A 27,683-nucleotide genomic window follows, 5' to 3' on the forward strand; every position below is an offset into this window, starting at 1 on the left:
AAGTCGGGTTATGTATCGATAAACTGACCACTGGCATATAAAGTGACCCAAACAAGAACAGTTAGCATATGTAACTGATTAAATTAATCATTCATATTCATATAATTATATAATAAAATTTGTATTAAAGATTATATAATTATATTTTTGAAATATTTTTCATATTATTTGAGGGACTATTTCTATGAGTAAGGTACATTCCGTGTAGTTTTATACCCCTGGGCCGTAAATTACAAGGTTAATCGTGTTATAATATAAATGCATAAAAATGAATGGTTCTGAGAAAGAAAGTACCAAAATTGCTTTTACTCTTTCCTTATTCGTTTTATTATTATCTGTACATTGTTGAGTCTTTTCGTGGACTGAGTTTTTGATTATGTGATTATTTGGTCGTTTCAAAGTGATTATTTGATAACCAGATATAATATTTCACGAGCAATTATTTCATGAGATTATATGATAATCTTACTGGACTCTATTTTTGATTATTGGATAATTTAGGACGTCTGTATTGTTGATTTTTTTATTATCTTGTTTAAGGTGGTACCCAACACTTTAACTTAAATTAATTTGACTCGTTTAATTTTCTTAAAATTTTGACAAAGTATTTACTTTGACCCTTTTACAAAAATATAAAAATTTCAAAAAATTTGAACCAATCGTTTTATCAGAAAAATTACACTGGTTATATCATGTATATAGCAGTTTGACAATCACTTATTTTGATCATTGAGAAGCTTAATATTCCCTCAACAACATAACGTAATTAAAACGTTTAGATGATTTTACAGAGTTATCTCCCTGTAAAAAAAGGAATGATTATGTGATTTTATTGGCAAAAAAATTGTGATTATGTGATTACTTGGAATTCCCCATAAGGGGCCTCGTTGTTTGTCGAGAAAAACGACGATGATGTGGTATTGATTGATTGATTTCGCATATTGTGTTGTTGAGTATTTGTCTCGTACATTGACCTATACCTTGCGACTGATATTCAAATATTAGAAAGAATATCTTCCGAGGCTCAACATTCATGGAATATTTGCCACTGCACGTTAACCAACAATAAAATCCTAATATTCAAAAATTATACACAAATCAGGGGAAAAAATAAGTCAATGCAATAAAAATTTAAATCACTTATGAGGGCGTGGAAGGCGGTTAACAGTATAGAGAATAAATGGCAAAAATGTTAAAGAATACAGAAAAATTAGGTACTAAAATGTTAAGAATAGAGAAAAGTTGGTAAAAGTGTTAAGAATAAAGAAAAATGGGATAAAAAATTAAAGGATATGACAATGAAGCCCCCCTCTCTCGACCCTGAATCGTTTCATCCATATGATCACTTGTTGGTATGATTTGAGCATGGACCCTGCTTTGTACTAGCCCGACAAGAGGGCAGAATTTGTTAAGGTGGTAATAGTCCTCATAAAGACCATTCGTCTCAACTCGGCCGATTCCGTACCCTAATCATAGAAGGAGAGTAGCGGATTCTACCGAGGATTGCCGAATGCATGAAGACATGTCGATCCACTCAGACACAAAATTATGATTCCAGAATGACAAGCCATTCTTTGATCCTATCATAAATATCGCATGCTTAATGGAAAAGCAGCAGATACCAATTTTTAAGTCTTAATGCAGCAATCCCTTCAGACGAGCATGCTATCACGTGACCACCGATCCGGCCAATTTGATTATTAGATGTGTGGTATATTATGTACGTCAGCTAGACAGATTCCAAACAACCGTGACTACAAATCCGATTGTTATCAAAGGTACCAGGATTGTAATTTAATACGTCAGACGCACGTTTCGTCTACATAAGACTCATCAGTGACGCTCAGATCAAAATAGTTAAAAAGCCTAACAAGTACAAAGTTAAAAAGTTTTGTGGACCCAAAAATTCCAAAATGTTGTGCCAAATACGGCTAATGTAATCTATTCCTGTGATAAGAAAATCCTTTGTTTTTCGACAAATTCAAAGTTTTGTAACAGGAAATTTATAAAAATGACCATGAAATTGATCAAGACAGTCGTACATCTGTAGAATGTCAACGGACAGCCTTCAAGAATATGCTTCGACTTTGAAATACATGCCATTCTTTTTATTAAAAGTTAAATCTAAGTATGTTTTTAAAAGTTGAAAATGAAAGTTAAAATTTTACTAATCATGAATCATGGTAAACATTAAAAATTTCACGGTATGCAATGCGCATCAGCTTTTTCAGGAAGTGCAAGTTGTTCAATTTATTCATAAGTATAGAATTGGGTCAGAATAGAAAATCATATATTTGATGTAAAATAGTCATTATAAGTTAGATTTCAAAATATTTTTTTTGGACATATGAACATGTAGTACAAGGCTTGAGGCAATGATTATGTTGAGTCATTTCAGGTCATCTGAAGGTAAAATGTTTCATTACAAATTAAACATCAATCAATTTCCATTCGTCACAACTCGGTAGATTCCGTAGCTTCATAAAGAAGACGAAGAGTAGCGGATTCATCCGAAAATTGCCGATTGCAATCATTTCATTGAATAATTTAAATATGTTACCAACAATATAGACTTGAGACGGACATGTCCCAAGTCAAGAGCCTAGCTGTTATTCGGCAGTGGTTGTCGTTTGTTGCTGTATATCATATTTGTTTTTCATATTCGCTTATTATTTTGTACATATCAAATTGTTTTACATTTGTCCGACATTTCGCGACCTCTTTGCTTATATATGGAAGTTATAGTAACGTTACGCACGCTGTTCCTACAACCCATATGATTTAAAAGAGAATTTTCCAAAAATCTTCGGCAAAACAAATACAAAAATGTAAACAAACACTTACCACTATAAAAACAAATTAAGTATTTGTTTTCTATTATGTTTTTATACTCTTGATCATATGCTTAGTAATATCTAGTAAAATTGTCAGAAGTCCTTTTGCGCCAATTACTGTTTTTTCGGGGGTATAAATTCATTCAAACTGAGGGGGTGCCGCTTGGGTTATGTTACCCCACCCTTTTCATATAATTTAGGTTTTAAAAATGTATACCTTTTCATATATATTGCGTAAGTAATTGTTTGGGTTTCATGTGGTGTGTATTGTAAGGAATATGACAGTTCTTGTCCATTCGTTTTTGATGTGTTTTGTTATTTGATTTTGCCATGTGATTATGGACTTTCCGATTAGATTTTCCTCTAAGTTCAGTACTTTTGTGATTTTATTTTTTGTAAAAGTGGAATACCAAAGCGTCAAAAGAGAAAAATTAGTCAGTGATAAAAACATGAAAAACACAGCCGGGAACACCAAGAAAGGTGCGAAGTTATATATATCTGATAGTTCTTTCACATATTTTCAAGCTTGAAAAGGTCAACCTATTCCGGCCGTCCTATCACCTTGTATATAGGAAGTTAACCCCCCCCCCCCCCCCCCCCCCCCGAGGTCAAGACACACTTTTTATGCCATTGCAGATCGTTTAACATGATCATATTTCAATATTATATTTTAAAAAGATTTCTCTATTAATTTTTTATTAATTTCACAGTTAAGAGATCTTAAGACAGTTAAAGAAAAAACAGAATTCCCTATCTTAGATATTCAATACGAGATTCAATACATATTTCAAATTTTCTTTCATTTCTTGGTGTTTTTGCATATCGTCCATGTTGATGTTCTATTTACAAAAAGACAATGATCGCGTTTAACCTCTTCAAAACACACGACGATTACATAATACACATATCGTCACACTATTAGTGCATTGTCATGAATTTACATTTATTTTTATCAATGCATGTGTACTGCAGATAAAATACAAATACATCACGTAAAGTAAAAATTTGCACCACACACCATTGGCATTGTAAAATTAATCTTAACATTGCTTAATGATGATAGTTTTATGCTTTTGAATAAAAAAAAATTAAATATGTAAATAAAAACATTTTTTTAAATAAAATGCCGTCTGTTATGCGTCATATCACTGTCACTGACACTGTAGTCTTTTTCAACTACACAAACTCCCGAGTGACGTAGTCTACTTTCTGTGTTTGATTTTTGGAAAATTGTGTTTTTTAGAGCGGGCTCCTTAAATGAAGATGGAGAAATGCCAGGTATCGTATCTCATGTTTATTGTACGGAATAAGTCCACATTTAAAAGAACAATAAGCCAGTTGTTTATCTAAAAAAATAATCTGGCCTTTATTTTTACCCCCCAAAAAATAACCTAGAGTGGGGCGCTCATTTTCGTCGGAAACACAATTTTGCTGTTATACTCGAAAGGATAGTCATGGTGGGGGGGAGGGGGGGGCAAACCGAGAGACAGAATAGACACACTTGTTTAATCCTATACCCCCACCACCACCATCACTTAATGTATGAAACTGTGTGGCAATTTCAGGCGCTTAGCTACGTTTACGTCAAAACGCCCGGGCGTACACTTGAATTTTGGTTAAAAAAAAATAATCTCAATAAAGTAAAAAAAATTCTGGTTTCAAAGCTTGTAAATCTTTTTTCAAAAACTTGTAATTGCGAAAAAAAAGTGATGGAATTTACTTTCTATCAAATGGAACTGAATTATTTATTTGTTAATTTTCTGTCAGTCAAATATAAAAAAAGAAGATGTGGTATGATTGCCAATGAGACAACTACCCAAAGTCTAAATCTACTTGAAATTCTTTTTACTTTCCTTTTGTTTAGATAATAGCTGAGATTCTAATATGAGCTTTGATTTTAGTCGAGTCTGTGACATTTTTGTCGCGAAAGCAAGAAATAAACATCCTAGTTTTCGTCGGGGATGTCAAACATTAAAGGGAAACTTCGCAAAAAAATCAAAAATTGATATTATGTCCATTCTGTATAAAAATGCTCAAATTTATAGATATTAAAGTTTTATTCCGCTAAATAAGAGATCACCATCGATTTTAAATTTTGAGTATCAGTTCTCTGCTCTCCGCCATCTTGTCACCTTCTCCGATGAAAAATCCCGATATGTCTATAAACCACAAAGGAACAAAACTACAGTAAACGATGTAGTCGTAATTGCGTGTCGATATCTTGTCAATCGTACGGTTGTTTTATCTGACTGACTTACTTGATACGGAAAATGGTCTTATATTTTTAAATAACCATATAGTCTGTTATTTTTAAACTGTTAATATTGTAATTAGTTAAAAAGTCAAAGTTCAAATCATAAATAAGTGTTCCGTGGAAATTGTTTTCGAAAATCTAATTCGTTCATAATTCTTTCAAGTAATAAACTTTATTTAAATAAATTCGGATCTTCCCTCATCGGATCACCAGCATGGCTAAAGGTATTACTCCCAAAGGTATTGGAAGGGGTGTAAGGTGACACGTGCAGGTATTCAATCGATTTCCTGTCCGGCGGGCTTGCAAGTTCATGCATCGTTTCACTTCTGTAGGTATTGATCAGTGTACACGACCGTTACTTATAACTTTCCATTTTGAACTATCAGGTGCATGTATAATACACATTTTTGTCTTGCGTGTCCGAAAGTGATATAATATACTAGTCATTACTGAACTCATACGCTTGTTTATAAATAACATTTCTGGTGTAAATAATATTATTTATAAAAAAAAAATAATACAAAAAAAAAATTGAAGAAATACAAATCTATTTACATATTTTTCCAAGGGTTAATTTGGGAAAATGTAATATATACTCGTTGTCAATAGTTTAGGACAGATTGGAACATACCAGAGTTATTGATTTAAAAAAATGTGCGCACTTGTGGACGATTCGTGTATACATACGCCTGGGTAGAAAGTTACGGAACTATAGTCAGTAGCGCAATTTAAAATATGTATACATGTATACATTGAACATAAGAAAGAAACATACATTTTGTGTAAATTGTGGTAAAAGTTTTGTAAATAGACTAGTCCACGTATGCCAACAGTATGTAATCAACGAATTCGATAGACTATTGTATACCAAAAGAAGAAGAAGAAAAAAAGAAACAATTTGATTTAAATACAGGTCAATTTATAACTTGCTTTGGTTCATCGAAGTTAAGAACATAGTAAACTCACAGATTTATATATCAATTAGATTGTTCTCGAATAAAGGACGAAATTCGTCATCATCACAATTGTTCCAACATTCATGTAAAATATATGCAACTGGACGTACACTAATAATCCCCAAGGGATGTGAATATTTTCTAGGAAAACTATTGAGTATCAATTTCGGGATTTATTTTCTTTCTTGATATTCAATGACAGCAAGTTAAAGAATAAACTGCTTGTCGGATATTTGTCCGCTTTAGGGGTATTCTTGCAAGTTGAACAGACTTATAATAACATTCAAAAATAGGGAAAGATAACATTAAATTCGTTGTCTTTAATTTTAAACATCGTTGGTCAAATAGTTATTTAAGTATATATATACGTTAGGAGACGACGATTATTATAGTAGTCTCAGATTTTAATAAGGACGTTCCCGATTATGAATAAATTTGGTCGACGTTTTTCACACTTGAAAAGAATATCTATTCGTAATTTTTCGATTCCATTCCAATACAAAAGTATTTTTTCTTTATTCGTACATATTATATTCCGCTTCGGTAGAGTTATCTTCAGATAGTTTCATATATTAATTAATACATGGCTTTCAAAAGTCTAAATGTAAGTGTTCTCGTACATTTTTTCGCCTAATTAAGACAAATAAAAATGATTTAGTAAAGCTATTTCTAATTTCTAAGTCCCCCTTTTTTATGAGACATAAATCGAGGACAAGACTTGTAAATCATTTCATTCTGACATATGAATTAAGTTTCCCGTCTTTAACCGAAAATTGTGTATTTCTTAGTAAATTAACTTATTTGAATTCAAATAAATAATAGCACCAAATATAATTAAATAATTCCACGACGACCAATTTTTATTTGTCACCAACTTGAATATGTATTTTTAATGTGTGTATTAAATGCTCCCACTGATCCGAATAGACAGTCACACCTGGCAAGGTGTGCCCTAGAGGCGTGGTTAAATACCGAAGTGCAAATAACAATTTACCTTTCAACAAGCCATCTACGAGTATTGCCACAGAACCGTGAATACACACATCGTATAAACCTAGTCATAGCAGAGATAGTAAAAGGTCAATAATAGTACACCAACATATTGTCTTGACAGATTATTGTACTTTAATTTGTTCACCTTATCAGTCCGAAAATGCATTTATTAAAAATAAATTTATAACTTTTTGTGTTGTCTACAAAAATAATTCGAATATATACGTTTAACATAGATAATTTATCTCACGAATGAGTACAATTGAACGTCTGTGCGTTTTATCTTCTTATTATCGGATGGTTATTAGATAAAGCATAAGTCATCGGCGCGCTTACGATTACGTTAAAATATGATTAAAAACCAAGACTTTTAATGATTGTATTTTAAATCCCGGCATGCAAAAATCAGGAGAAAACGTCACGACCTACAGGAAGTAGTGGATATTTTTTCATTAATTATTGAATTTCTCCTTTATTACTGCACACAGAGACATATATACACAGAGATTGGCAACTGTAACAGTGGTCAGCGAAATCTAATCCAAACATCGCATCACGCGAGACTTTAACGAGACCGCCATTTTTATTCTATTACGACAAGTACACCACCTCGCTTCGATTTTTATTTTACATCAAGCATTTCAAAACAGCATAATGTAAGTACATATTTCAATTTCGTATATGAATTACCTTGTTTTATTCAGTTTGTAGTAGTTATTAGTTAAAATATTGCGACGATTAACGTTTAATTGCAGTATATAATAAAGGAAGCTTGGCCGACATGCACGTTATGAAATTTTTTAACCCCCGTCTGTTTACACTTTATAAACTTTTCCGTCTTCAGAGAAATATTGTACCCAGCACATGCATTACTTTCCTATGACAAACTGGATTGGTATATATAGGTTGTTTTATTCATATTTTCAACCACTTTGATGCAATTTACAATTAAAAATCAGTATTATAGCGGCCATGTTTTTTTTTTGCTTCAATATCAAGACAGGCCCCTGTCTGTTTACACTTTATAAACTTTTCCGTCTTCAGAGAATTATTGTACCCAGCACATGCATTACTTTCCTATGACATACTGGATTGGTATATAGAGGTTGTTTTTTTCATATTTTCAACCACTTTGATGCAATTTACAATTAAAAATCAGTATTATAGCGGCCATGTTTTTTTTTTGCTTCAACATCAAGACAGGCCCCTGTCTGTTTACACTTTATAAACTTTTCCGTCTTCAGAGAATTATTGTACCCAGCACATGCATTACTTTCCTATGACATACTGGATTGGTATATAGAGGTTGTTTTTTTCATATTTTCAACCACTTTGATGCAATTTACAATTAAAAATCAGTATTATAGCGGCCATGTTTTTTTTTTTGCTTCAATATCAAGACAGACCCCTGTCTGTTTACACTTTATAAACTTTTTCGTCTTCAGAGAATTATTGTACCCAGCACATGCATTACTTTCCTATGACATACTGGATTGGTATATAGAGGTTGTTTTTTTCATATTTTCAACCACTTTGATGCAATTTACAGTTAAAAATCAGTATTAAAGCTGTAGGCCATGGTGTTTTGCTTCAATATCAAGACAGACCCCTGTCCATGGCTACAGGTTATAAACTTGTCCATCTTTAGAGAAAAATTGTAACCATCACATGATTTAATTTCACAAGACATACTAATACTGGATTTGGGTATAAAAATTGTTTTTTTCATTATTTCCACCACTTTGATGACATTTACAATTATATATATATATTTACATTCAGTATCTGACAGCTTTTTTTTTTAACAGGATCCTGCACGTTATAAAAGAACAAAGATGTTGATCAAATTTACCTAACAGTGCAGCATACAAGAGATAAAATATCATACATGTGCTGAATGTAGGACAGTCGACTCCCAAGTCTTTCTGATTGAAATTAAGAATCCCTGGCAAACAGGAACAACTATTAGTGATGACTTTATCCGAATGTGACGGCACTGTCATGTAGTGGACTGATTACTACTACCAATGTGATACTTAACAATGGTTTTGTAAGAGAGAAAATTACATGTGCTTATCCTGACTGTAAAAACACCATACTATTGTAGTTCATATGCCAAACTTGATGTACATGTGTATGCGATTTTTGTGCAATTGATGGCGAGACCATTGAACTAAAAACAAATACAAGACTCTGCATTCAATCTATTGAATTTGAAGCAGAAGTGATACAGTGGCAGTTGTGCAGATGGATAAAAAAGCAAATAAATATCTTGTGTTCAACTTCATTTGTCTTCTTTATGTTTACAAAGTTTACATGTACATAGTTTTTACATACATGTACATGTATAACAATATGATGATGTAGTATGATTGCTAATGAGACAATGATTTTCATGTATGACTATCATTGGAAGGCCACTCTATAATATCTTTGTACATCATGAGAATGGAAAATGCTACCCTTGTAGCATAAAGGTAGCATAATGTAAAAAAAGAGAAACTGTTCATTTATCTTACAACACCCCTGTGATATATCTTGACAGTACTAAATAGCAAAATATTTCGTTTCACAAATTCCTTCCTCTCCATGGAAAGTAACTTATTTAATTGTTTACATGAAATGACAAAATGTGTAGAAAAAGAAGCAAGAAATGTCCACTCTACTACTGTACACTAGTCGCTCACATTGGTCGCCATCTATGTTTGTTTCAGTCCTTTAACAAATTGTCAATGGTGCTTATTTATATTTATCTGTTTCAGTTTTCTTCTTTATAATATAACATGTTCTCATTCTGTGATCACTATTTCACCTCTCCTGTTTTGAAAAAAATGTTTATGCTAATATTTTCTTTCTGCAATAAATTGAAAAGGCACAGATGCTATGACTAAACAGAAATGTGAGGTATATGTCAATGAGACAACAACCCAACGACAACAATATTCTTTGCACATCTATGAATGTTTAAGAATTCGTGTGAAGGTCAAAAGCACATAACATGTACTTATATATCCATAACCTGGTACATGTATGTACCTATTTCTGCATTCCGTCCTAAACATAAGTTGTGTGAAGAGACCAAGCAGTGTATATGCTTATAAAAAAGCTGATATTAAAATGAATAACTGTATAACAAATTCCGGGAATGAGACTATTTTATTTAAAACAGATGACATATGTTTTAAATAAAATATATTGGTGGAAAAGGTTTAAACAGAAGCAGGAGATGTCAAGGGGTAATACAAAAAGTACAAGGTCGTGTAACACAGAGGAAAAAAATAACAAATGAAAAGAAAATAACTGTACCGAAAATTACCTTGAACAACATAAACTCACAAAAGATCGTGCACAATTTTAAATCTTTCTAATTTCAAACTCAAGTTTCACTACCCGATAGGAAAGAGTAAAGATAAGAATGTTGTAGTACTCCGGTGATCTATGAAACAAAACATTAAAATTCTACAGTTCAGCAGGGCATTTTTATGTACTTATGATACAAATTGTTTTTAATCAGAGTCTGTGATATCAAGTCTTAAAAAAACTACAAATAATGACAGATTCATATTCAATATTTCATGGCAGCAAAAATAGTGATTTCGACAACACTATAATGTACGTGCCTTTAGGAAAATCAAATTTATGCAAAGGTTCCATAAATAAAATCAGTTTCTCACGATACAAAATTCTACTGGCTACATATTTTTTATATATGAAAAAGTTGCTTCATTTCTTTTTTTGACATGTTAAAAGACTTTTTGTTTTCCTGATTGAATACTTAAGTATTGGCCAGTGCTTCTGTTAAAATAAAGTTCTGGTCATGGTTAAAATAATATGTCAGAATTTGTTAAGTTTTAAAAACAATTACCAAGTAATAATCCATATAGAACTTCACCTCTGGCAAAATTCAGGTGATCGCAGGGCAATAAATTGCGTAATCGCACACCTGTGAATCAACAGTCACAACTCTAAGGGACTAATTACCGAAAAATCGGACACACATAATTTCACTGTGTAATTAAGGAGCAAACTATTGCAAAGATATGCGGTAAAGAAAAGTTTCTTGTAATAACAATTGATCATTACCAGATTTGAATTTTTAAATTATATGAAATGCAGAAAAAAATATTTTTCTCAATAAATACATAAAAATGAATATAACGATTTCAAGTATTTAAAAAAAAAAAGAAATTATAAGATGATCTGAAATAATTTTCCCTTTGCTTTTCTTTATTATCTATCGAGGTTTTTCATCCCTGACTTGATTACATGTTCTAATATTTATCGACGAGAATCTCATCCCGGGCCGCGATCTTTCACGGGATTTCACGGAGTTGCCAATCTCTGTGTATATATGTCTCTGCTGCACATATAGCGATAAAACTTTGTGAATATATATATTATGTCATAATGAACATATCTAAACCATAAGTAAAAAATCGTGAATTTTCCCTTTAAGGTTTAGAATGGTTCATTTTTTTAATATTAATTATTTAGTCAACCCTTTGTGAAATTGTACGAAAGTTGAACAGAAGCTTTTTTATTCTCAAAAGAGTATCCAGAGCATAGGGATAAATTTATATGTTTAATTTCCCCATATTTTAATGATAAAAGAAATTTCTTTTTGCAGTTAACAAGAAGATACCGTCTGTGGTTAAAGTTTGTTACACTTCTATTATTTTGTCAAACCTTTATCGATTTTTATGAAACTTTGGCTAAAGCTTTTTTGTGATTAATTCAAATTCAGATTTTTATTGAGAAAATATATGTCCAATTTTAATTTTGTTCCCACTAATTTGTCATGTAAATTATTTGATACTCTTATAAGACCTATTTGACATACAACTCTGAAATTTGGTTTATAGATAATTTTCAGTCAGCTTTTAGGGCATCAAATAGAGCTGCAGTAAAAAATACATTTTGTGTCAATCTTGCATTAGCAGAAAAATATTCCTTTGAGAAGGTTCATTCTAAATTTTGTAAAGCAGTATTAGGACTGAAAAGGACAGCCACTAACATAGGTGCTAGATCAGAATTAGGTAGATTTACTTTGGACTCCTATATAAAAACTCAAACACTCATGTATTTTTAAAGAATAAACTGTAATGATGATATTAATCCCCTGGTTAAAGAATCTCTACAAACAAACATAAATTTACATTCAGAAGGAATTTATTCTTGGTACTCATATGCAGATAATTTTTTTAAAGAAATGAAAATAAACCCAGAAAATTACTCTAATAATAATGTACCTTTTAAACAATCAAAAAACATGTTAAAATGTAATATAAAAAAGTGTGTTTCAGAGGAATATGAAAAAAATACTTTAAATAAACTTTCAAAAATGGATTCCTCATCCAAACTTTGTCTTTATGGGAAATTGAAAAATAATTGTCAGTCTGAGGAATATTCAAATTGCAATAATTTTATACATAGGCAGTTACTCTCAAAATTTAGACTTAGCGATCATTCCCTAGGCATTGAATTAGGAAGGTACAGAAACATTCCAAGAGCACAAAGATTATGTAAAAAATGTGAAGTCCTAGATGATGAATTTCATTTCTTTTTGTATTGTGACATTAACATATCTTTGCGTTCTAATCTTTTTGCTTATCTAAATGACTATGTACCATTATTTCAACATCTTGATGCATTCAATAAACTTAAACACCTCAGTCTTAACCCCATCCCTGAACTTGTTTGTCATATTGGAGTCTTCATTAAACAGTCTTTAGAACTGAGGGAGTCAGACCTGTGTCAGGCAAGGTTATGATGGTGGTTTTTACATACATTTATAATTGAACTCCAATGTTCTATTATTCTATATATTGTATTGTATTACATTGTATTTCATTGTATTACATTGCATTTCATTGTATAATTGCATTGTATTACATTGTATTTCATTGTATTGCATTGTATTGTATAAAATTGTTGTTTTATTGTATTGCTTGACCCTTATGCATGGGTGTAATTTTGCAATAAAGATATATATATATATATATATATATATATTTTTTCTATTGACATACGGACTTTTATCTTTCACCAATTAACAGACGGTCTGTGATTATTTTTAACTGTCCTCTCTAAAATACACAATTTCATACGAGATAACATAACACACATATCATCACGCTATGAGTGATCATGAATGTACATTTTGTCAATCTGTACCGCAGATAAAATACAAATACAGGTAAAGACAACAGAGCAAACCCCCATACGTCACGTAAAAAGTAAAACTGAGTGTTAATGGTCATTTTCATATAAATTTTTAATGTAATCGTCACACACCCTTGCAAAATTAATCTTAATAATGATAGTTGCAAGCTTTTGAATATATGTGAATAAAAACAAATTTTAACTAGTATCTCAATTGTTTGTAAAACAATTGAAAGGTCTTTCCTGTAAAAGTGATGTTTTCGTATTGTACTTTGTACGACCTTTCGTTTGATATACGACAAGCACACCTTCTGAAACTTTTCGCTTTTTACACTTAATGACCTCATCCGTCTACATTTTTGAGATTGGAATTATGATATATGGAACAGAGTTAATGAGCTTTCGTTTGATATGCGACAACACCATGTTCTTGAAAGTTTGATTTTTGCACTAAATGACCCTATCCAACAAATTTTTGGAGGTCGGGAATTTGATATTTCAAATGTACACATCATGACCTTTCATTTGATATACAACAACCCTACCTTAAAAGAACATTTATTTTTTGCACTCAATGACCCCATCCAACCCATTTTTGGGAGACGTCAATTTGAAATTTGAAATGTACGCTTTATGTTCTTTCATTTGATATGCGACAACCTTACCATCTGAGAAATTTGAATGTTTGCACTAAATGACCCCACCCGTCCCCCTGGGATGAAAAGGGGGTTTAAAATTTGCATTTTTAAGTAGAGTTCATTAAGACCTTCAATTTGATATATCAGATGACCCCATTTGACAAAGTGCAAATAATGATGCAATATCAATTATATAAATAGAAGTTATGAAACTTACAAAGTCAATGCAAAACATAAAAATTTCAAATTGATTTTTTGGTGTTTTTTTACATGGAATGTTTTTGGTATTTGGTCAAACATATAACTATGTTAACTTCTTCAATTTAATAAACATTTTAAGTGGTAAGCTCTTGTTGATTCAGAAATACATGCCTCCGCTCACAAAATTTCAAACTGCATTATCTCTAAAACGACAATAGATATTTCAAATCTGTTAAATGATAAATGATCTACAGTTGAAGGACAACATTATAGAAAAAGAATTGGGACAATTTCAAAGTTCACCAAGGTCACAATTAATCATCAAATATATGATGCAATACAAAACTTGAGAACCGGAAGTCGTAGAGACATGGGCTATCACCATTCAACTCAGGACCACTTGACCTTTCAAATATTACAAGGTCAAGGTCATAGTAAAATGTGAAGGTCAAGGTGAAATTTCATTCAATTGACCTCAAATTGAAGGTCTTGAACTACTGATCATCTTTGCAGTTAATAGAAGGTTGATATCTGTTACCTTTTAAAAGATATACACACAATACTATACTTTTAAGAATCATCCCGTCGTAACTTTTGAACAGACAGTCGGACTCTTTTGAGGTCAGTGTATAAAATGTAGAGCTCGTCGAGAGGAACATTTTATACGCTGTAAGTATGCAGCAAACTCTTATCGTTTTCTTAATATGAAAGCTTGAAATTGCAGCGTATTTTTTTTTGCACTCGGTCACCTTTGACCTTGGATTCAAATTAAAGGTCACATGAACTTAAGATTATTGGTGTAGGTCCCAAGTCTTTACGACTTCCGGTTCTCGATATACAATTTTTCAAAAATTGTTTATATTTTTTCAAAGGAAATAACTCCTTATAAGGGTTAACAACAAAATGATTGTATATGTTAATTAACATTGCCATCTGGTCCTGTACATGTTGCCGTTTTCAAATCGATTCTATCTTGAATACTTTTTGAGAAAAATGTAAAAGAAAGAAATTGCTTGAAGGGGACATAACTCTCATAGGGAATGATGAAATCCTTAGCAGCCTCATATGGTAACACATCATGATGAGATCTAACTATTGTCCAAATAAGGTCATGATATCTTCAAAAACAACGAGGGGGGGGCCATGTCGAAAAAAACCAATAAAAGGGAGATAACTTCTAAAGGGGATGATGAAATCCTACACAGCCTCATCTGGTAATACTTCATGATAAGGTCTACCAATGGTCCATATTTGGTCTTGATAACTCCAATAGAAACAAGGGGAGGCCATGTTAAACAAATGCTGGATGAAAAAAAAAAAAAAAAACAGGAGAAAAACAATAAGGTCTTTCCTCGCGGAGAGGAAAGACCTTAAAAATGCCGACTGTGAATCACGGCACTTCCACTACGCATGCTCCGTAGTCTACTTTATGACGTGAACGTGTTTGATTTTTAGGAAATAGTGTGTTTTTTAGAGCTGGCTTCTTGAATCAAGATGGAGAATTGCCAGGTATCGTATCTTATATGTTTATTGTACGGAATATTAAGTCAAAAAAAACAAACAAAAAAACGCCAATTGTTTATCCAAATATGCTTCCGTGTCCTGTGTGAACAACTGACATCTTCTTGGTCCATTTACACTGTCCATATTCAGAACGCTTGCTTTCCCAGTGGCGTATCAAGAACTTTTCCTAAGGGGGCCCACTGACTGACCTAAGGGGGGCCCCACTCCAGTCATGCTTCAATGATTCCCTATATAATCAACCAAATTTTTCCCACGAAAGGGCCCCCCCCCCCCCTGGATCCGCCTATGTTTCCAATTCAATCGACGGTAACGCTTGCTTTCCAATTTTTGTTGCCTAAGAAGCAGGAGAGAGACGAGGATGGATGATACTTCAAACGCGTTGTTTGTGTTGTTTTCTCTTGTATCTCATTGTTGCTCATGGGACACTATAACTATTTTGATCTCGAGATTTTGATTGATAAAAAAGTTATGAATGTCCATTAATCATGTTAATGGTCAGTATGAAAGGGTTTAATCAGGTCGTAAACGGTACCACAAATGCAACTGTAAACGATTGAACACAAGAATGCTTTTCTTTTGTATGGAGCTTTTTAAAACCTTTAAAGATCTTTAAATTAAGCCAATTTATTGGCCCTTCTTTTATTATAACCATCTTAACATTCATTTGATCTGCTCATAAATGAGGGGGAGGACAGGGGGGTACCCTTCTCCCTTCTCCCACCCCTCTTCTCCTTTCTCCTACCCCCGTTCTCCTTTCTCCCATTAGAATAAAACATCTCCTTTTGAGATAATTTTTCTTGAAATATTAGAAATTTTTTTAAAAGGAGAGATATTTTATTTTTTCTCCTTTCTCCAACTTTTTCTCCTTTCTCCCAGCCTTCCTCTCCTTTCTCCTACCCCCTTTCTCCTTTCTCCCACCCCCTTTCTCCTTTCTCCTACCCCCTTTCTCCCTGTCTCCCTTACCCCTGTCCTCCCCCTCATAAATATCCCTTGAAAAAAAAATCACAGGAAACGCTGTCTTTTAGATTGTTTATTTTGCGATTTTCAGGAAACGGCTTCTTTCAGATGAAAAGATTTGCGAAACATCAAATCACAAACATGCAGACTATAAAATATTTTTTGTTTTTAACGTTTATGAAGAGAGGGTCTGGTGGGGTTTACAAAATAGAAAATAATAGGGAAAAATGCATAATAAATGGCATTAACACATGACATGGGTAAAATCTCTTTGTTCTTACTGTGAACTATAATCTGGATAATGCACAGCAAAGGTGTGCATTAACTACCTCAGATATACTGCACAGTTCAAATCTATTTTTACCTTTAGGGGCGTTTCTTGGATTTTGAAAGGGGCGTTATTCTATCAAATTAAAAAAAATATCACCGAGTGTAGCGAGACTAAAGACAATATTGACAATTTTAAGCTAAAACACGATACTTTGTCAAATCCAAGGGTTAACGACCTGTTCGCCCCCACCCCCGAATCCGCCATCTGCATTGAAATTACGACAAAGTTGAACTTCGTACAAACATCGTAGTTTCAAAATAGGAAAAAGAAAGGTTTCTCATTCCTTTATTTTTTTTTATCTAAGCTGGGACATAAACTATTTTTATTATATTTTGTGTACAACGTAAATCTAAATCAGTGTTTTAAAGTTAAAAAGATAGTTTAAACAATTTTTGGTAATTTCTGCCAAAAAAGAATTGTATTTAAGAATATCCGACTAAAAGAAATCTGATTTGGATTAGTTTCAGACTCAATAGAATTTATAACGACTTTTTGAATAAAAGGTTTTGAAAGAGAAACGTATTTTCTGTTTAAATAACATTTTAAATTTAGGTAATATAACATCTTCCTCTGTTCTTTTTTTCTCTAAGCATATCATTGAGGGAAAGAAATTCAAAAGAAAGAAATTAATCTAATTTAAACTCAATAACCCTTGCAGTTATGTTTTTTTTTTTATTCATACACCGATTTGAAAGTACACAATTTGCCAAAGTCTTAATCGTCACCAATTAAACAAGATGCTCTCAAGAGCCTGAATCGCTCACCTTAATTTTTTTGGTTAAATCTCTCATCAATGATTATTTTGGCTTTTCAATTTATTTAAATGTTCTTTGAATCGTCCTATTTTCTTCAAAAGCAAAAAAAAAAAAATTTTCTCCTATGTTCTATTTTAGCCATAGGAGCTATGTTTCTGACATACAAGGAAATGAAATATAAAATTTATACTAGATACTCTGAAACTCATTTAGCCTAAGTTTGGCTGAAATTGATACAGCAGTTTCAAAGGAGAAGATTTTTTAAAGTAAGTCAACATGATGAACAAATTGTGAAAAAAGTCTTTAAAGGGCAATAACTCCTTAAGGGGTCAATTGACAATTTTGGTCAAATTGACTTATTTGTTGATCTTACTTTGCTTAACATTTTTGCTATTAACAGTTTATCTGTATCTATAATAATATTCAAGATAATAACCAAAAACTGCAAAATTTCTTTAAAATCATCAATTCAGGGGCATTATACCTGAAAAACCAGTTACCCAATTCGGCTGAAAATTTCAGGACAGGTAGACCGTGACCTAATAAATACTTTAACTTCTTGTCTTATTTGCTCTAAATGCTGGAGTTTTTGAGATATAAGCCAAAAACTGCATTTTACCCTGTGTTCTATTTTTAGCCATGACGGCCATGTTTTTTGACGAAATAAAAAATAAAGCACAAACTTTATTTTATACACCCTACTGATCATTCAGTTGAAGTTTGGTTGAATTTGGTTTAGTAGTTTTAGAGGAGAAGATTTTTTAAAGTTAGCAAATATGATGAACAAATTGTGAAAAATTGTCATTAAAGGACAATAACCCCTTAAGGGGTCAATTGACAATTTTGGTCATATTAACTAAGCCAAAAAACTGCATTTGACCCCTATGTTCTATTTTAAGTAACGGTGGCCATGTTTTTTGACGGATCAAAAATTGAAGCACACATTTGTGCATGATAATCTAAGGAACAATCATGCTAAGTTTCATCCAAATCCATTCAGTAGTTTCAGAGGAGAAGATTTTTTAAAGTTAGCAAATATGATGAACAAATTGTGAAAAATTGTCATTAAAGGACAATAACCCCTTAAGGGGTCAATTGACAATTTTGGTCATATTAACTTATTTGTAGATCTTACTTTGCTGATCATTTTTGCTGTTTACAGTTTATCTTTATCTATAATAATATTCAAGATAATGACCAAAAACTGCAAAATTTCCTTAAAATTACCAATTAAGTGGCAGCAACCCAACAATGGTTTGTTTGATTCATCTGAAAATTTCAGGGCTGATAGATCTTGACCTAATGAACATTTTTACCCCATGTCAGATTTGCTCTAAATGCTTTCGTTTTTGAGATATAAGCCAAAAACTGCATTTGACCCTAATGTTCTATTTTAAGTAACGGCGGCCATGTTTTTTGACGGATCAAAAATCGAAGCACACACTTTGTGCAGGATAATCTAAGGAACAATCATGCTAAGTTTCATTCAAATCCATTTAGTAGTTTCAGAGGAGAAGATGTTTGAAAAATTGTTAACGACGACAGGTGAGCTAATAAAAGTTACGAATAAATTTAACGGAAACGATAAAAAAAAAATATACCATTAAATCGCAATTTTAGAATGAGTCTAAATATAAAAAAAAATAATTTCAAACTTACCAAAGTCGTATTCCCCCTTTCTTTAGGGACGACATCAAAAATTCAATGAAGGATAAAAAACTTAATTCAAATAGTTTTTTCACTGACCCCCCTACCCCCCTATTAACTTAATTTGGGAAAAATTGATTGACCCATATGGATATATGTAAAAATCAATGTCGGATAACCAAATCTTGCTGCAGTTCAACCCCCCGCCCCCAAACTATTTGAATTAAGTTTTTTTATCTTACATTGATCTTTTGATGTTGTCCCTTACTATGACAAGAAACTTTCCTAGGATCCGTGGATTATGGAATGACGTCAACATTTCTATAACGTTCACGTAAATTGATTGCGTCGTTCGGGTTATTGGGTCATCTCGTGCTGGGCAGATTAAATGACATATACCGACTTGCTTGGTCAATAACTATAACAAAAATACAGAAAAATAGGGTGCTAAAATATAAAGAATAGTTGTAATAGGCAAAATAAATAAATAATAGAAAAATGCTCTTAGTTTAAAGAAATGGAGGACCCCTCCCAGACCCTCCTACGACATAGTGGAGGTAACAAGTCGGATTGATATCTTACTTTTTCGGCAACTTGTCAAATTCTTCTTTAATTCATCAAGAAGAATCTATTTTTAAGAATTTTTGAATTAACGATATGTCAATTTATCAAAATGATCAGACGTACTACATTTAATGACTAAATATATATATGTTGGACTCGGAGATGGGGACGCTGAAGTGCAATGGTCAAGCTGAAGATCATAGTCTACGCTGAAGTGCGATGGTCCGTACGCTGATGTGCGTTGATCTAATTTATGCATGATTGCTATTCTAAAATATATACAGAAGTGCAATTATCATGAGAAGTAGAAATGTACGTGTGAACGAGGTATTATAGCTGTCAATAACTACAGTTGCATACTAAATGAGAGGTTGTCCTCTTTGATTTTCTATGTGGACATAATTCTGCATTAGCATTTTATCTTAACGTTGTTTCTCTCATAAGTTCCTCGTTTACCGTAACATTTTAGTGAAGAGAGTCTATCTGCGGACCCGTATGTATTTAGAGAATGTCACTCTTCATCGTACGGAAAACAAAAACTTTTGTAGATATCGAAAAAACAATCACTGCAGAAGATTAACTTTCCACTATTTACCATTCCTCTCCGTTTCCCGTAGTATTACTAGTAAAACGATTTATAAGCCTGCTTTACATTAACTTCTACCAAGTACATCGACACCAAAAGCATTGCAAATGTAGTTAGTGTAGACACTCGCACTTCAGCGTTACCACCATGCATATCGCATCGCACTTCGGCGTAGCTATCAACAAGGTAGCGTCACAATGCCATTATTGCACTTCACCGTGATCAGAAACACACTTCAGCGTCAAACCATCCCAGGCCACAATTAAAAATATTTTGGTTTGCCCAAACCCTACCCAAAGGTTGAGATAGTGGGTAGGTAGGTAGGCATTTTCTTTTTTTTTCTTTTTTTAAAGAAATTGAAGTATCAGATGTTCATTAGTCTTCATGCCTATCTGATTAAAAAAAAACTTCTTCAAATCAGGACAATAAAAGAATTTGAGTAGGCAGCTTTTTTCTGGGTAGGTAGGGTTTGGGCAAACAAACCTATTCTTTTTTATGGCCCCACCTCGGCGTAATCGCGGTTCAGAGTCATATGTTTATCGTCCTTCCCTACGCCTATATCACCCTGCTCAGTAGCTCCGTAATTCTCTTATCACGGCTTTGAGACGAGAGCAGGCATTATCAGCGACGTCACAATGTGAGAGGGGTCCAGAAAAATATCATTATGGAGCTTCGTCAATATTGACAATATACAGAAAAACTTACAGAGGTCCACAATTAGGGAGCAACCATTTAACTTAAAAAAAGGGGGGTATGTTTTTTTTCTGAGTCTACATAAGACTAATCAGTGACGCTCAGATCAAAATAGTTAGAAAGCCAAACAAGTACAAAGTTGAAGAGAATTGATGACCAAAAATTCCAAAAAGTTGTGTCAAATACTATGTTCTTCCGCCTTATAAAATCAATTTTTATTTCCTTATTATTTTTTTTTATTTCATCTATGTACATCCTTAAGTTACTTGTTATATAAAAAAGATTGTTTAAGTCGAAAACAAAATGAAATATAATAAACACTTATTTTTGTATTATTTTCACCAGACAGAAGGCGATGATGCTAATATAGATATTAATGCGGCTGGAGATGTCGGAAATAGTGCAAAAGCCATAATTGAATCCAGAGTTGTGGAAGAACCAAGGCAAAATATTCAGTCTAAAAACCAACAAGAAAGTACATGTAGCTTATTGGTAAGCATAACTGTGTCCGTGCTATAGCGAGCATTAACCAGAAATTGGTTATTCGTTTATTTATTCTGTTGATGTTTATTCCCTTTGAAGGTAACAGCATCTGCCATTTTTTGGAAGTTATATACACGGACAATTATTAGTTCCCCCAAAAATGCATTATTGAAAAAAGACGAAGAGATATGTCACATGTACAAATTCTTTCGATTTAACCTCTGTTCTGGGCAACAGTCACCTGAAATTTTTTTTTAACCTCATCAATCATATATACATACGTTTGAAAACATGCCTTATCTCTAATTTTTGGCACGTTTCGAAAATTATCAATGCTAACCAAATAAATCATTATAACATCAGCGTTTTTTTTTTTTATTAATTCCTTTATTACATGCAGGAGACTGTCAAACTACAGCAAATCCGGATAAATCGTCAATATCAAACTTTGCATCGGTAATCCAACAATGTTTGAACGGTTTACAATATTAGCAGAAACGCTTGTGCCGACCGACCGATTCCCCCGTCCGCCTGCCAATTTTACCAGAAATGATCACCGTATTATTGTTAAGAAAAAACGTACAAATCTTAATTCTAGTTTTACGGTGATTTTTATTATCATAAACGGTGCATGACTAGTTCCCCTAAATGTGTTCCACTCAGTGACCTAGTGGATTTTGGCTTAAGGAATTTAGCAATAATTTCCCAATATGGGGTATGTGCATTACAATGGAATTTCAATGTTAAAACTTGCTGTTGTAGACTTATTTGAGAAAAGAACAATGGAATATTGTACAGATTTACATTGAATGATTGGTCCATTGTTTGTTTTTTTTTTTTTTTTGCGTACACGCTTAGTGGCAAATATTCCATGTACTAGTATTTCAGGACAAAAATTAAGAGCATATGATACAGTTACAGGGAAGGTAATGACGATGCTAACGTAAAATGTCAATCTTTTTGAAATATAAAACTCTGATTTCGTTATACTCAATATGAGCTTATGGTGTATAACGAAATCAGAGTTCAATATTTTAAATAGATTGTACTGTGAAGTTGATGTAGCCAGGCGGAAGCTTGGGATTGGGATCCAATGGTTCCACATTGTGTGGAATCGTTATGAGCTTTGATGCTTGAGCAATATGACGGGTGCCGCATACGGAACAGGATATGCTTACCTTCCGACATATATACCTGTTATCACTCTTGGTTTTATGAGAGTTCCGACTGTTCAAGCTTTAGTTTTTTCTTCAGTTCTGTGGTTCTTTTATGTGTCCTCAGTCTTGATGTTATACAAGTGTAATAAGTGCGCCTGTCTTGTTCGGGTTTCGGTTCGCTGGGTCTGCAGCTTCTTGTATGGTTGCCCCCCCCCCCCCCCTTTTTGGACTCCTCTCGTCCCATACAAGTTAAGTATGCTTGTTTTTGTTCTAAATACGCATGAAATATTTGCAGTTGTATGTTACACATCAAATACTTTCAATTAAAAAAGTATATTGCAAGAGTGGAAAACTGTCAAGATGAAGGGAAGATATACAAAACCCTGTTTATTTGTTATTTTGTTATTACCCAGTATATATGTTTCAAGATTGTTGTCACGTGTGCACTGATCACATTCCTCTTCTTGTACAATGCCAAATATTCAGTTGAAAAAGCTTATTGTTTCGATAAATTCGTTGGAATTTTTCTTTGAATCTAAATACTAGTTTAACATGTAATTTTTTTTGGAAATAGTTTTACTTTTTTTATAAGATCTGAATGATGGAAAGTCAGTTTCTCCATTTGCATTTTTTGAATATATAAATTTTATATGAAACAAACATAATAGATTCGATACTCATGAAAACTCGAGGGGAGTCTATTCTTTAATATTGATTAATGATGACTACATATGCATCTTACATTCTGTGGCCGATATTACATGCATGAAGGAAGAATATATAGCTTTCACTGTAAGGAGAATACGTCTAGAATATGGTCTTGCACACGGTCCATGTCAGCCACAATATAATTACCAAATTAAACTAGATTTTGACAAATGACAAATACAAAAAAATATCCAAATGTCTAAATATTCTGATTGTTTAAATGCAGTTTATTTATTTTACAGGGCAGTACAATAGAAAAAGAAAATGTGATACCTGGGGTTAAATCCCTTAATTTGGCTGGTAAGATTCATTTTTTACTCTGTAATCCTTTAAATATATTTACATATATATCATGTATATATATATTCTGTAATTCTTTGTTCTGTCACATTTTTATTTAGGGGCCAGCTGAGGCCAATCCTGCATTGAAGACCTATTAGTGTTTTTCGGCTGTTGTCTGCTTTGTTGTCTCTTTGACTTTTCCCCATTTCCATTCTCAATTTTATCACAAAATAGTTGTTAAGATTTTGTTATTTATACGTGTGACACATTGATGCATATAGTTCACGTGTCATACGCTGCTTTCGTCGATAACAAGTGAATGGAATATATTTATAAGGGTTGAGAACTAAACTATATGACAATAAGTTGTCATTTCCTTATAGACTCCATTTTCTGCGATATTCGAGGGTTGGGGTTCTCTTTCATAGTTTCCCTATTAGGGAAACAAAATGTTAGTGTTAAAAAAAAACAATTAAATCAATGGTGTTTGATGATAAAGTTGAAATATTATCAATGATAACTTTGGGTTTTACGAATGTCAAAATAATTTGAAAGACCGGCAGTGTCAAACATATCTAATTCTACAATATTAACCATTCGTCTTTTGTGATCCAACGTTTCAGAACAGTATAAATGTTGTCATGCTGGATACATCTTTTAGACCTCACAACAAGTTTCCAAATCTCACAACACTTCCAAATCTCGAGCTCACAACACAAGCTTCCAAATCTCACAACACAAGCTTTCAGATCTAACAACACAAGTTCCAATGGGCGTAGTTATACAATTCCTTGACGTAGCTGCTATGGCCTATCTATATATATTTAAACTTGTTTATATTAACAGTGGCGGATCCAGAAATTTTCATAAGTGGGGCCCACTAACTGCCTAACTGCCTAAGAGGGGACCCGCTCCGGTCATGCTCCAGTGATTCACTATATAATCAACCAAATTTTTCCCACAAAAAAAGGGGGGGCTGGGGCCCCTAGGCCCCCCTCTTAATCCGCCTCTGATAATATATACATGTATATGAAGAGTCATTCATCAATCCGATGCCATTTTGGATTATCTAGGCAGCATGAATTGTTCGGGCCATCTATATCTATTTAGTTGCTAGGCTATATTAGATAAACGATCAGTAGTCCTCACTTCGTAGCGGCGACAATATTGAAAGCACACCTGTGTAGTTATTTTCTCATTAATGCATCATCGAATGCGATTTATCCTTATATCGGTTAATACGTCTTGTAATAAACAACAGGACTGGAGAATGACGGAACGGATGTTTCATGCGATCGTCATGCAAATGAGAGGTTTAGCTAGCTTTAAAACCAGGTTTAATTCACCATTTTCTAAATAAGAAAATGCATGTTCCTAGTCAGGAATATGACAGTTGTTATCCATTCGTTTGAAGTGTTTGAGCTTTTGATTTTGCCATATAAAATAAAAATGGCTGCGTTCATAGTTTGTGTTGTAAATGCAAGTGCTAAAGTACACGGCTATCAAACAAACATGTTACTCTTTTCAGATAATCCAAAGTTGATGAAATTTGGTTTAGAGCCACATGAAGTTGAAAATTTGCTGATTTCAAAAGTGAGATGCTTTTTGGACGAACCAAATATTGAAGTTATACAAGACATAAAAAAACAAACAGTTTTACGACAAAATGTTACAGGCGAAGGCAAACTTGATAAAAGAAGATCCTCTACAAAATTATTGCTTGCGAAAGGCATAATTCCTAACGAATCAGATTGTCCAAGCAAAGTAAAGACTGATACATCAAATAAACAAGGGGTTACACGGTTTGACAATGATTTGAAAAAGGCTTACCATAAAGACCAAGAGTTATTTTTACAGTCAGTAGAGGCCTTGCAGCTGTTAGACCTACCAACAAACATCAAGGTGCAAGGAGGATATTTGAAGGAAAACGGAAGCAAGATAACACCAGAAAAATTTTGTGAGATTGTCGATGGTGTAACTAAGAAGTTTTTGAAAAAGTATTCGAGTGATTTGGTACCGGTCGAAAATATCGATTCGGACGACATGAAAAATGCCTATGAATCGTGTGAAAAAGTATGCACCAAGAGACATCTTATGGACATGGCTATTCAAAATGATTTGTTAGATAAAAATAGCTATGATAGGTGGAGAGACCACATATTAGTGTATTCTAGTTTTGCTGCCTTCTTGTATGTGTATTTAGAAAAGACATGGGACCGTGTCAAGAAATAGAACGATAGTCAGTTACCGGGCGAATATGTTAGAAAACAAGATAGACATGAAATAATGTACTTTAAAAAATCTTTGCTAAATTTTGACTTGTTCTATTTGTTCATCTTTCATGAATTTTCATAAAAATTACTGAATAAAAAGGAGTAGGTCCAGTATTTAGCCCCAAAATATAGCACTTTTACAAAATTGTTAAAATGTAAACTTTTAGTCATTTATTGGATAGTAGAAAGGTTCTGTTACATAAATATGGGCTCTTTTTGACAATACAATGCACATATATTGAGAACTAGCACCATTAATTCATGCTAAATTACTGAAATCTTCACAATTCCAGCATTTTAGTTAAATTTTAGACGGTTTCCGTGTAAAACGAAAGTGGCCGCATTCGTGTTCATCCAAAATATTGAAATGTAAGTTGTATTTGATGATAATACATAACATATATAAAGGTTGTGGATGAACACGGATGCGGCCACTTTCGTTTTTGACAAAAACCATCTGAAAAGTGACATTTTTTTCGCATATTTGGTAGATTTCTCATATTTGAGCCTGAATCGGATCGTTTTTAATGACTAAATAAGTTAAAATCTTTCACATAAATTAATTGCATCATATGAAATAGACACTTAAGTGTTTAAAAAGTGGTCAAAACCTGTCGTCAGATGAAACTGAAATTTGAGGCCAAAATCGGTCCTTACCGGACCTACTCCTTTATGTTTTATTATCATTTTGTTGTTGTTGGCAAAAAAAGTTGAAATTTCTATGCCTCCGTGTCAGGCAGCGAGTCAGTTCCTTGTAACTGAATCGTCGTAACCACTATGGTATGATATATATATATATATATATATATATATACAACTCGTCTAAACATCAACCCAACAATGTTAGATCTGTAAATTTGCTTTCGCAAATTTTTGGTTCTTCCCTCGCCGGGATTCGAACCCATGCTACTGTGATATCGTGACACCAAATCGCCTGCACTGCAGCCGTCCCGCTAGACCACACGACCACCTGGGCTCTCAAAAAAAGAGCTTTCGGTGGGCATGTGTTACCTTTCCACGTCAGTTTTAATCTAGCGGCGTACTACAGTACATGATATATAAGGCATGAAGATGTTATTGTTACAGATCAGCTAAATTATCTATAGTAAAGGATCCTACAAATTAATGTAATATACAGTCACAGAAAATAATTATATTCATAAGTACGTATATATGTACGTCTGAATCAGTGACGACTCTACAACAGATTTATCCGTAGGACCACCAGCAGTGATGGTGATACATGGCTGTGTACATTCTGTATATACAACTCGTCTAAACATCAACCAAACAATGTTAGATCTGTAAATGCAAATTTTCTGGCTTCCCTCACCGGGATTCGAACTCATGCTACTGAGATATCGTGACACCAAATCGCCTGCACTGTTTCAGACGTGATAGACCACTCAACCACCTTGGCTTCACATTATAAAGCTTTCGGTGACGAGGAAAGGTAACACCCGTCCACCGAAAGCTTTATTGTTTGTGAAGACAAGGTGGTTGAGTGGTTGAGTAGTCTAGCGCGTCGGATACAGTGCAGGCGATTTGGTATCACGATATCTCATTAGCACGGGTTCAAATCCCGGTGAAGAACGAACAAAAAAAATGCTAAAGCAAAGGAGATGGGGCAATAAGGCCCTTATTTGGCCCAAAAATTACTGCAAATTTAAAAGTTATCATACATA

General features: G+C 33.2%; 1 protein-coding gene across 2 annotated transcripts; it reads left to right on the plus strand.

Moving 5' to 3' along the window:
* The first annotated feature begins 4,001 nt into the window (after positions 1-4,001).
* On the plus strand, positions 4,002-26,037 carry LOC143059819 (uncharacterized). Of its 2 annotated transcripts, none has more exons than XM_076233389.1 (4): positions 4,002-4,112; positions 21,441-21,587; positions 23,686-23,743; positions 25,254-26,037. In XM_076233389.1, the coding sequence occupies exons 1-4, from the start codon at positions 4,092-4,094 to the stop codon at positions 25,955-25,957; spliced, it is 930 nt and encodes a 309-aa protein (XP_076089504.1). In that variant the 5' UTR covers positions 4,002-4,091; the 3' UTR covers positions 25,958-26,037. The 2 variants fall into 2 exon arrangements, with proteins under 2 accessions (XP_076089504.1, XP_076089505.1); XM_076233390.1 differs by lacking the exon at positions 4,002-4,112 and adding an exon at positions 15,455-15,547.
* Positions 26,038-27,683: the final 1,646 nt, after the last annotated feature.

Source organism: Mytilus galloprovincialis, chromosome 14 (assembly GCF_965363235.1).
Source record: "Mytilus galloprovincialis chromosome 14, xbMytGall1.hap1.1, whole genome shotgun sequence".
NCBI lineage: Eukaryota > Metazoa > Mollusca > Bivalvia > Mytilida > Mytilidae > Mytilus > Mytilus galloprovincialis.